Source organism: Monopterus albus, unplaced genomic scaffold (genome assembly GCF_001952655.1).
Source record: "Monopterus albus unplaced genomic scaffold, M_albus_1.0 scaffold40.1, whole genome shotgun sequence".
Taxonomy (NCBI): Eukaryota; Metazoa; Chordata; class Actinopteri; order Synbranchiformes; family Synbranchidae; genus Monopterus; species Monopterus albus.
In genome coordinates this window covers 4,657,259-4,670,060 of record NW_018127920.1, presented here as the reverse complement: position 1 = coordinate 4,670,060, position 12,802 = coordinate 4,657,259, and the positions used below count along the sequence as shown (strand labels likewise).

Sequence of the window (12,802 nt, the reverse complement as noted above, 5' to 3'; positions counted from 1 at the left end):
ACAGATCCCAGGAACAACATCTGAGATCTCTGTCCAGAAGAGTGCAGTCCTAGGAACAGCTAAGATACTGCACAGGACCTTCAAGCTCCCAGGCCACTGGTAGAGGACCCGAGCTTGAAGGAAGGAATAAGACCACTCCAACGTGGGGGGCAAGTGGGGGATTTTATTATATATGTATGTACAGGTCTGTATTTATAAATACTTTTATTTTCTGCACTTTCTTTTGCTTGCACATTACGTCCGTACTTTCTGTTATCTCAGCCTTATATTGTTTACTTGCCCTTTGCTATTGCCATACATAAAGATACTGTATGTACATATATATTGAGAGCCGCAGTACCAGAGTCAAATTTCTCATGTGTCCAGCACACTTGGCCAGTAAAGCTGATTCTGATTCTGATTTAAAAAATGAATGGTTCATACTACTACTACTAATTATTATTAATAACTCTGTCATGGCCAATGACTGAGGTGACAAATTAATTCACAGGCAAGTCACTACAATTTCCAATGATCATTTATTGATATAATAATTGATAATATTAAGGACAAGCTACAGAATTACCTTATCAATTCTCTGCAGAGAATTTTTGGTCAAGCGTGAACACAATGCGTGTCTCTCTTCTTGTCTCTCTTCCTCTCTCTGCCCTCTCTCTCGTCTTCCTTCTCTCTTCACCTAGCTTTTTATGTCCCTGACAATGTTACAATTTTTCTCTTGCTCTTACGTCAATTCTCAAACTTAACTTTTACACCTCCCTTTTACAGAAAGCTGCTCTCTAGATGTTTATAAGTTATCTCCAGACCAAGGTGACACTGTGAGCTAAACATAGAGGACATGAGCCCACAATGTTCTGCTTTAGCCAAGTGCAAGGCACATTATCTTTGTCAGTATTCTTGACTTAGATAAAGATCAGATCACATTTTATGACAAATTAATGCAGAAAACCATGAAATTCCAAAAGGTTCACATACTTTTTTTTGCCACTGTATGTGGCAGTCATCCGTGGACATTAACTTTTGTTAAAGCTACTTAATACACTAGATGCTATTATTTATTATTCTAAATGCTATTATTTTAAGTTGCTTCCAAAGAAAATATCTTGATATTTCTGGGGTGTCATGAATTAAGAATGTTTATATCATACCGAATCAACCCTCTGTTGCTCTCCCTCTCTGTTTCAGAGTGAGGATGGGCATATATGTTACTGCTGCTCCCTTTCTCCCAGCTCCAAATGTACAGAGGAAAAGCTGCTGGAGCTCCACCCTGCCCACAACTGCAGCACCATGAGGATCCTGCTCAAGGTATGCCTCTATACAGTACTGCTGAGGATCCACTGTGAGCTCACCAGTGAATATATCCTGTTCAGGAATGCAGCGTTTCCCTAACTGGAAATCCACACTGAAAGCAAGATGTAAGCCCGACTGAAGCGTGATTCTATTCAGTTCACACTGCAGCCATATGTGAGCGGCACATTATGTGTCTTTAAAGTCACCAGAACAGCTGTTTGTCTGTCAGGACAGCGGCCAGAGAAAGTGTCTTTACCAGACTGACCAACAACATGTGTACTGGACAAAAATTGTTTTTTGCATGTTTCTCAGGAAGAAATCTCATTTTATGTATTCTATGGATTTTATAGATTTTCCCCATCTCCTTACAGAGGGTGAAAGTGAAACAAAGCAGCCCATCATTCCTTACAGATACCAGTAGAATCAGAAACGAAATATATGTGATTTTAAACCGCTGTGATTTTAAACCTGCTTCACTAAACACGGCACAAAACAGGCCCAAATCATAAAAAATTGTCAGGGTTCCAGGGAAGACACGCATCTCAGATTCAGTGTGGACTAACACATTTGACAGATTGGAATTCGATCTGTAGCAGGAGATGTGCCTAGAAAATGCTTTCAGTGTGGATTAGAGGTCACAGTTTTAAAAATTGTAAGGGAAATGAGTGCGATTCTTGTGAATGCAATGTGTCAGGAATGTGTCTTCAAATCTGGCACAAATGTCCACTTGGACTCAAGGATGATCTGATTAGAATTTGGTGGTCAAGGTGACCTCACTTCTGTCCCACACCTGTGAATTGGTGGAGGCGATTGGTGTTCATCCAGAATAAACACATTTGAATAAATGAAGTCTTTTGAAACAACTTTTATAGTTAGCCACAGTGGGACTGTATCGTCTGTTCTGCACTGTCATAATGTTAATGTTATTTGACTTTTCTGTTCTCCTCCTGTCTGCTACTGCTCTGACAGAGCATCAATCCGTACTGAAACTGGCACAGTGTTAATTACATTAGTTGTGGTATAACAACCTAATGTTGTGTGAATATAGTTTAGGAGCTGTACTTTCAAGCCAGCTTATACTAGCTGAAAATCTGAATGGTTAATGTTGGGTAAAAATAACATTAGATCCACTTAATGACTCCTAAACTGTGCTCTTTCATTTGACAGTTTACTATTTTTGATCAAATAAAGATGTCATATCTTTCCACTGAACTCTGACTGGCTTTGTGTCCTGCTCCTGTAGTGTTTACACTCTGTCTCTTAGCTTCAGCATGACGTGTGTTTCATATAAGGGTTACATGTAGGGGTGTGTTTTATGTCCCGCATAGCCCAAGTGAGTGGTGGATTGATAGTTGCTGTGTTAACAGGATATACTGGTCCTGAAGTGGGACTGCAATACTCCCAAAACCAGTATTTCAAGACTTTGCTGAAGTAACTGAGAGAGGAAGCCCACCTTTAGCACAGTAACAGTTGTAAAATTTGCCTTAACGCTGTTTCAGAATTAATAATCTTGTCTGCCACCGCACTCAATTGATCCAACAGTCGCTGACTGTTTGCAGTTTACAAGTGCAAGTTGTGTCATTAAACTTCACTGTGACATATTAATAAACCATGTGAAATGTAAGCAATGCACTATTATATGCATTCCATAAAAACAGAGCCCTTGGTCTTTTTATGGACAAAAGATAAATTACTTCTGTCTGTTCTATTGTAACTGTTCTATTGTAACTGATGGGAGTATGTCTTTTTCTCTCACAGAAGGTGTTGTTTGCACTGTGTGCTCTCAATGCTCTGACCACAGCTGTGTGCCTCATGGCAGCTGCTCTGCGATACCTGCAGATCTTCACATCAAGAACACCCTGCATGGTATGAACACACATAGTCAGGTGTGCTGCAGTCAGGCATTACCTACAATAGATTGGTGTTGTGCCCTATATCCACATCAGTAAAAAAGATGCACTACCAGTCAAAAGTCTGGACACACTTTTCCAATGAACTGAATGGGAAAGGATCATCACCTTTATTGGCCAAGTATGTTACACACAAAGAATTTGTTTCCGGTACAGAACCGATGGCAGCCATCTGCGGCACCAGCTCAAATGATGGCTCTAACCATCTTACCCAAGGACACTTCGATACACGGACTGCCGGCACCGAGGTTTGAACCTTCAATCTTCTGGTTGGGAGACAACTGTGCTACCCACCGCACCATGAAAGAGTGCACTAACATTTGACTGGTAGTGTATATGTTGAGGAAATCTACATACATATCCTGAGTAACTGATTGTAATCAGCAGTAAGCCTGAATGTCACAGACTCAAGCATTTATTGGTGGCCTCAATAAACACAAACAAGAGCTGGAGTCAGGCTGTGGTTAGACTAGCTTAGCATAAAGAACATTTAAAACATTTAAAGTTGGGCTGAAGCAAAATCACTGATTTGTTTCAAAACACACTATCAATGTTAGAAAATAACTGCTGAAAATGTGACACTGAACTATGTAGTGCTGAATTGTGGTGTTAGAACGTTTCATAATTCTTTAGTTCAGGATTTACTGGGTGGGGCAGAAAGCATGGCTTGATGACACACTGGAGCCATGCTTAACATAATAACCCCCCCCAGCAGAGGGGAGAGCACACATCCCTGGGGGGCGCCTTTGCTTATTGTCCCGGTGCTGGATGTGGTTTTCCCCAGCCTCACCTGCTGCTTCCTGTCTGTCAGAAAGGTAGTAATCCACTGTCAGGTGGGGGCAGGCACAGTGAGCTGGGTCAGTTTGGAGTAGAGGATGTCCAGGATGATGGTGTTGAACGCTGAGCTGAAGTCCACAAAGAGGGCCCGTGCATAGGTCCCTGGGGAGTCGAGGTGTTGCAGGATGTAATGCAGTGCCTGTGGTGTGACAAGCTCAAAACACGTTTTTAATTCTGTTTTGTCCATATGAGCTAAAGCTAAAAAAAAAAACTTAAAATTGATTTTTAAGCCATGTAGCTAGTTTTGTGTGTAATTGGTGCATTTTATTAGTGTTTCTTTTGTACTACTACACAATCAGTCCCTCTATGACAGCATTATGCACATCCTGCCCTGAGGTGTCCATTCACCATGTGACCATCCATCCATCCATCCATTATCCATACCGCTTATCCTAATGACAGATGCGGAGGGGCTGATATTGGGCAAGAGATGAGGTCCATCCTGGGCAGGCTGCCAGTCTACCACAGGGCTGATACTTATAGATGAACAACCACACACACTCACACTCACTCACTATGGGAAATTTAGTCGCCAGTCAGCCTAAGCTGCATGTCTTTGGACTGTGGGAGGAAGCCAGAGTACCTGGAGAGAACCCATGCAGACACACAGAGAACATGCAATCTCCACACAGAAAGGCCTCGGGTTGGCCAGGGCTCAATCCTGGAACCTTCTTGTTGTGAGGCAACAACGTTAATCACTGTTCCACCATGCTGCCTGCCATATGACCTGTATGCCTAAAGAAGTGCATCTGATGTTATAGCATTTAACATGATGTGTGATGTCACGTGTGCCTGCTCTGTTAGGATGAGCCCAGGGCCACAGCAGAAGAAAGGGAGGAGCCTGCTCAGGTCCCAGATCCAGATGAGTTTGTGGCCCCAGCCCCACCTCCCTCCTACTTCTCCACTTTCTGCTCATACACACCACGCTTGGCTCGCCGGTAACTGTCCAGACACGCATACACAGTGTCGGTAATGTAATGCCAGTTGTCTTACAGTATTTTTTGCCCATCATTTGATACACCATTACAGTCTTGGGGCCTCATTTTTGACTGTTGCATACACACAAAACAGGACTGCTATCCTTCTGACAAAACAGAATTTTTTGAGGGATTACTAAGTACTTTTGTCCATGCAACAATTACTGTTCAACATTTCATTTTTTAATACAACTTTATATGAATATTCATAATTGTTGGAGTGTTGTAGGTGTATTTTGAGAGCCATTCATGTGTACACAATATAAGATGACTGTGATTTAAAAAGAGAAAATTGTGTGAGAATTGTGTGTGCACAGTTTTTACAAAAACATCTCATATTTTGGTGTACACCACTGTTGTCTTTTATACAAACATGTGGTATGAACTGTATGCACAGCTTTAAAAATGAGGGCCCTGACTGGCTAATCCTAACAGACTGCTTCTACAGTTGTACTCTACTCTCAAGGCCAATTCATGCATTCTATGCCGCATGTCTGCTAAGGTTGAGTGATGTATTTTCATCATCTTACCAGGTCTGCGAGGGTCCGCACAAATCTGGTAAGATGACAAACATACGTGTGCAGGCCAACAAAGCCCCAAGTGCACGTATACCAGAAAACCAAAATGGACGCCTGTTTTGAATAATGGTTTATGTGAGGAGATCCGCTGCTACCCCCATCTTTGTAATCCCTCATTAAAAGAGTATGAAGATACTAAAATGGCACAGAACTCCTGGAAGGAGATCGCCTAAAACATGTGGTACATACATAGATGGGTGCATGCTGTTTTCTTTTAATGCACATGCATGGAAAGAATGTCAAAATGCCCATGCTTGGAGAGCATCAGTCTACACAGACAGAATTCAGACCCTGTTTTGGAAGTATGAATTGGAGCGTGTGCGAACCCCTCATCAGTGTCAGCGTATGCATGAGGGTGTGCAGAAACCATAAATTCCCCGTCAATGTCCTGTGCAACACTATAATTGCATTTTTTCTTGATTCCTGTTTTGATGTGATTGATTAGCTTGGTAGACTGATTAGTTTGCTGTTTGTTTTTTCAGGATGCTTGGGGACAGTGTGATCCCTCTACCTCATATCTATGGGGCTCGGATCAAAGGGGTTGAGGTCTTCTGTCCGTTAGAACCACCACCTCCATATGAGGCTGTTGCTGGAAGCTCTAACAATGCAGTCATAGAGGTAAAATAGCATCTTTTACACTTTTGCTTGACTGACATTTGGTTTTTAACTGATACTGATACTGATACCATGTTTGAAAGTGTAAATTATCTGATAACAATAATAATGGTTTTTACGAACATGTTGCAACCATGACATGGATCTCTTACAATTTTTTAAAGAATTGTGACCAAGATAGATACTGAGATTGACAGTTTACAGTTGAAAAAATCAATAATGTAAGGGAGACGACCTCAAGCCTGTCCAGCAGTTTGTTATTACCTGTCAGCTGTCACATGTGTGGATAACAATAAACCTGTGATTAAGATGCTATATCAGCAGATTGAAAAAGGACCAGTGGTTCAGTATTTTTAATCCTTTAACTATGTATTTTATTGACAGCTTTCCACAAATATCATCTTGCAAAGATCTGAAGCTCGTTTTGAACAGTAATATATCATTGTCATGATCACTTTTTGTCAAAGCTAAAAAATTTCTTATAGGAGGTTTTCCCACCTGGGATTTTTAACCCTATACATCAACAACTACAAATTATGCTTCTGTACTACTGCACAGTATATTTTTCTGCCTCTTAAATTCTCTCATTAGTATCCAGCGTTTCTTCTATAAGAGCACTAGTAATAATCTCATGACCCCGCCATGCCACACAACAAGCCTCTGTCAGGTGCCTCTCTCTATATCTCCTCCCTGTTTCAATCTGATTCACCTCTGACAGCTCTGGTAAGAACAACAAACAAACCCAGGAATATATGAAAAACACGAACGTGTGTAACCTCAGAATACCACTTTTAATGGATTTCATATGTAGACAGAGGTTTACAGAAACAAGGTGTTATCTTCACAAATTCTTCACCCAGGCTTCTCTAAGTTACAGTAAGTTTGTGTCTTAATATTTTCTTGTGGAGCCGCAATGTCAATGTACTTGTCTGCACTTTCAGTATGTTACACCAACATCACACTGTGTCAGTAATCAGTGTTGTTATAATAGTTTAACATAACAGCTGATCGCTCAATAATCATCACAGAGAGATGATTTTCCATAAAGCAACTATTCATGCATCCATTCATTATCTGTACCGCTTATTCCTGAATAGTGTCACGGAACAACTAATGTTAGTAAAACAACATTATTGTTGACAATGCTCATGTGACCATACTGCAGTCAAGTGAGTGGTCAATTGCAAAAACCTGGTCATGTGAAGTGCTGTTCGAATTTTGTTGCGCTTCTCCTTATGCAATTACAGTACAGGTGCTCGGAGTGGTCGAAATGGATGTTTAAAGAATCTGACTATTTAGGCAAATGAATGCCAATTCATTCTAAAATGTAAGATATCAAACACATTGTTATTTTCCATGCTGTTGTGTGTATATTTAGGCTTCTTGAAAACACCAATGGACTTGTAATACACCAGGTGAATTTTACTGATAATATACTTCACTGACTACAGCAGTATGAAAACTGAAGACATTCTGCTGTACATGTTTCCTTGAGAGGTTTGCCCAAACTCTCAGTGGATTCCTGTTCAGTGACTTTGACTATGATCATGCAAATGATGAAATAATATTAGTGTCAAGTTATTGAAATAATTTAAAGGAGAGTCCCCACTATTTATAGTGTAACTGACAATGTCCTTATAGTTGTAATTCCATAAAATCCCTGTATGGATTTCTTTGGGTTTAATTAGGGCTGGATAATAAATTGATGTATATCTCTGTGCAATCTCAGTGACAATGATTCTGCTGTGTTTGCATTAGCAGTGAGATCCCTTGCATCAAACCAAGCGCTCCCATTTCCTGGCTAACCTGCGTTAACTAATAACTGCAAAGTGATTTAATTCTGCCTCAACTGCTATTCAGCGCTAGGTTTACAGGTCAGGCAGCGCAACATTTGAAAAATAGTTGCACGAGGGCACAGAATATTTTTCACAATGTCAAACATGTTGGATTTGGTTTTGAATCAGTCTTCTCTTCATGTCTACAGCTGGTCATGTGATGGAATGCTTCTATTGGTTAACACAGCTCGCTTGGTTTGAAGCCAGGTATCTTCCTTCTAATGCAAAAATGGCAGAATCATTGTCACATGAGACTGACATCGCACTGGGATCTAAATAACACTAACAAAATGATTTAATGTGCAGCCCTAGGCTTTATGTACCCCCTTTTGCCTGTTTCAGAATAAGAAAACTTTATTTATCCCAATGGGCAATTCAATTTGACAGCCTTCCCAACAGAACACAGCAGGACATGCTCAGACCATTCCACATAAAACAGATCACAGTATACAGTATTACAGTATATCACACCATATATACCAGTGAAGCAAATCAGCATATACATCTTAGTAGGAAAAATATATAAAAACAGTACTGACATCTATAACAACATCAGTAACCATGTCAATAAAGACTGCTCCTTAATCCATTATCCTTAAAGGTGTATAACAATAATAAAAGAATAATTGAATAAGAGAATTTGAATAGCGATTTGTTTTCCTTGGGGGTGCCTGATAGTGTCTACCCAAAGGCATTAAAACAGATTCTGGATAAAGAACATGGTCAGTTTGACTGATGATTCATTTTGCTTTATGAACCACCTGCTCTTTCCGATGTGGATACAAGTCCACTGTTTGTTGTTCCAGTTTAAGTTTTCAGCATGTGTAAAAACTAGAACTGTTGGACTCTTCTTTCATGTTTGCTAATTAAATTGTTTGCATAATGTGTTAATAGACATTTCATACTTAACACATTTCTCCTACAGTGACAAATTCCTAATATTATATTTTGTGTTTTCTTACTTTTCCATAACTGTGGTTGAACATTAAAAAGCAGGTCAGTGTACCAGATTCCAAGCACCCATTTAATGCAACTGTTTTAAAGAGCCCATGGCATGCTTTTCCTTGTTTTCTGACTTATCTACAACGTTACAATGGTGAATTATCATCTTAAACATGACCTAAAGCTAAAAAAAAAAGAGGTGTACATATGCTCTAGTATTTCTATGCAGAAGCAACTCTGTTTATACAGGTCTCGCAAACTCTTGCTCATGAGACCTTTTTTTCCAACAATGCAAAGTCTTCTGTGATAGTTTAAGGATTTCCTTGAATGGTCATGATCTCCATGCAGTTGTGCGTTCATGCGAGCTTGCCTGACATCCACTGGTGCCATTGTAAAAGCTGAATATTTTGACTGCACATGGTTTTGTGGATATATTTTACCTCCTGCTGCACTGTGTCCAGAGGATGTAGAGAAAAATAAAGGTCAAAGTGTTTATTGTCATGTGCACAGTAAGGAAATGTGTTACCCTGTACAATGAAATTCTTACTTTGCTGTCCACAATGAATCCCAAAACACAAAGTGGAATATAAAGTAGATAAATAAACAGCACATGAAAGAAATATAATAAGAATATAATAAAGAGAATGTATGCTACTTTGACGCTGTATGTGCAATAGTCTACAGTTAATGTACATTTGTGCATGTGCAATTATGCATGTGCAAACTGTGGATGTAACAGTCAGGTGGGATTACATGAAGTAATTCCTGATAATAAACTCTTATCTGCAGTTTAGGAGTCTGATGGCAGTTGGAAAGAAAGAGTTTTTCAGTCTAGAGGTCCTGTATTTCACACTCATAGGAGGTATAGACCTTCGGCCAGAGGGTAGTGGTGTGAACAGTCCATGCTGGGGGTGGGTGGGGTCCCTGAGGCAGCTCTCCTGCAGACTCTGCGGTGGTAGATGCTCTGCAGAGAGGGCAGTGGAGTCCCGGTGATCTTCTCTGCAGTCTTTACCACTCTTTGCAGGCGCTTGTGGTCCATAGCAGTAGTGCTGCCATACCAGACAGTGATGCAGCTGGTCAAGATGCTTTCAATGATGCAGCTGTAGAAGTTGCAAAGGATCCTAGGTGACATGCCAAACCTCCTCAGCCTCCTCAGGACGTTCAGCCACCGTTGGGCCTTCTTGACCAGCTGTGTGGTGTTAGGTGGCCAAGTGAGGTCCTCACTGATGTGGACGCCCAGGTATTTGAAGCTGCTCACCCTCTCCACTTCGAGCCCCTGGATGAACAGTGGCTGATGAGATCTCCTCTCTTTCCTTATGTCCACTATCATCTCCTTTGTCTTGTCCATGTTGAGGCTGAGATTATTGTCCTTGCACCATGACACCAGACCGGCCACCTCCGTCCTGTAAGCTGCTTCGTCCCCACCAGCGATGCATCCTATCACTGCGGTGTCATCTGCGAACTTTAGGATGATGTTGCCTTTGTGGGAGGCAACACAGTCATGGGTGAACAGGGTGTAGAAGATGGGACTGAGGACGCATCCCTGTGGGGTGCCAATGTTTGCAGTGATGCTGGCTGAGGTCTTGTTGCCAATCCTGACAGACTGGGGCCAGTCAGTCCCAAGTCCAGAAGCCAGTCACAGAGGGTTGGGTGCAGACCTACTGTGGACAGTTTGTGGGGGATGACCATGTTGAAAGTGGAGCTGTAGTCAATGAAGAGTATCCTGATGTAGGAGTCTCCATTTTCCAGATGAGGAAGGGAATAGTGGTGTAGTGGATAAAACAAATAAACAGAATATAGTTAACAGTTAATACATATAGTTAACATGTAATATGGAATAAAATACAACAGAGTGGATTACAGTGTGAGTTTAAAAAGTGCTTGTATAACTTCAGCATGCAATGACCTTTGTTCTGTAAAATGTGTGTGTTGGTGAACTCTGAGAGAATTGGTCAGTCTGTTATTGAGAATATCACAGGGTGTTCCCGTAAAAGAGAAGTAAGTTTGAGAATTGATGCAACTGGGACAAAAACAGGATGCAAGATATGGGAATAAAGTAGGAAAGGAGTTGGAGGAGTGTGTGAAGATCCGGAGAAAAGACATGTGAAGAGACTGACTGATTCTCTGCAGAGAGACTAAGACAAGAGAAACTAACAAGGTGATCCTGTATCCCACCTTTGAATCATATACCAATATTATTGTCCAATAAATGATTCTTGGCACTTCAGTGAGTTTCTCTGTGAATTGATTTGCATTTGGCACCCTCCTTTTAACAGCTTGATTGTTTATGAGGGGGAAAAGATGATATTGGATTGGCATTGGCAGATACTCAAGGTTGTGGTATCAGTATTGGACATAAAAAATTCGTATACAGACACACTTAGGAAAGTAGAGTTCACCAGTAGAGTTCAGAAACTAGGAGAGTCTTGGTATATAAATATGCCAAGGTGCACTGAAGCAGTTTTGGTGGCACTCTTTGTCTTGAATTTTTCTTTCATTTGTCACACATTTGTAGTTTCAAATCTCCAATGACTAAAACATCCAAGTAAATTTGGAAATTCAGCAGTTTGTCTTTTTTAATTAATTGAGTGTAATAAGAAAATGAAATTGGTCAATAAACCTATTTACAAACTCAACCTTCTTGACTAGTTGGTCTCTGTTTATTTCAGGAGACAGAGAGTGCTCTGACAGCGCTGACTGTGAATTCAACTACCACTCCACCAGGTGCCTCTGTTCAAGGTAGGACACATGTTCACACACCAGGCAAAAGGGATGACAGAAATGTTGCTTTTACCATCAGACTGATCAGGGAACATAAAGCTCAGACAACTGCTCTGTGACATGTCCGTGCAGATTCTCAGTCATCCAGGTCATAGTAATCTGAAAAAACTTAGAAAAAAAAAACAACTGGACTAGATTTCTAGGTCATTTCACCTCTCATCCAAGAGGCTTCATCAGTTCTGACTGACTGGTGTTGAGCCAGAGATATTTATCCCCCTCAGTGGTGTTTCAGTCCCTTGATGCCCAACAATGTCCCTTAATGACTGAGTCCTAATAGCCCAGTATCGGTGAGAGTTGTTACCTGTCTTTGAATCCTCCCCTGTCGACCGACGCCTATTGTCCTGGTGGAAGTTGAATGTAACTCAATGTGTTTACCTGTCACTAACACACATTCCCATGATACAGGTATTATGTCTAGTTGAACTACTGAGTCTCAGAGTGAAATACAAAAGGAAAAAGGCAGTGTCACAAAAATGAATTTTGCAATTCTTGTGTTGCATACAGTTTTCCCATAGAAAGAACTCAGCCCCTTCAATTGATTCTCAAACTGCTTTTTGGGGGATGGAGATAATTAAAAATTCATGTGCGAGGTTTATGTACTGGAATCTGCCTCTGCATTACTAAACCCCGTTACACTCCTGACTACACTTAATTGCTTTGAATCACCATTGTCATAGTGATACCATCACTATCACTAGATGTTTTATTACCACATTTGTTCACACCACATCACTCTGTGTCTGGGTGTTTTGTCCCTCAGGTGGACCAGTCTCTGCCGCAGGGTGTTCCCTGGTTTGATTTGATTTGATTTATTCTTTCAAACATGTAAAGACAGTCAATATGTCAACACACATAATTTCACACATATCCACAAATGCATTATCAATTTGCTTATACCTAGTACATGCTTGAACGGAGTAGGAAGAAGTTAGACTTATCTAGTCCTACCCCATAACATCATCTTACCAGCATTGGATTGCAAGCAGTATTACTACATGGATAATTTTGTTCTACACCACGCTAGTGATATACTAAAAAAT

The 12,802-nt window shown here is 40.7% G+C and overlaps 1 protein-coding gene across 1 annotated transcript in view; it reads left to right on the top strand.

Moving 5' to 3' along the window:
- fam189a2 (family with sequence similarity 189 member A2) overlaps positions 1–12,802 on the top strand; it is a 46,104-nt gene that overhangs the window by 18,572 nt on the left and 14,730 nt on the right. The window contains 5 exon segments of the mRNA XM_020599137.1: positions 1,183–1,302; positions 3,046–3,153; positions 4,839–4,972; positions 6,072–6,207; positions 11,651–11,720. Coding sequence (XP_020454793.1) covers positions 1,183–1,302; positions 3,046–3,153; positions 4,839–4,972; positions 6,072–6,207; positions 11,651–11,720 — 568 coding nt within the window.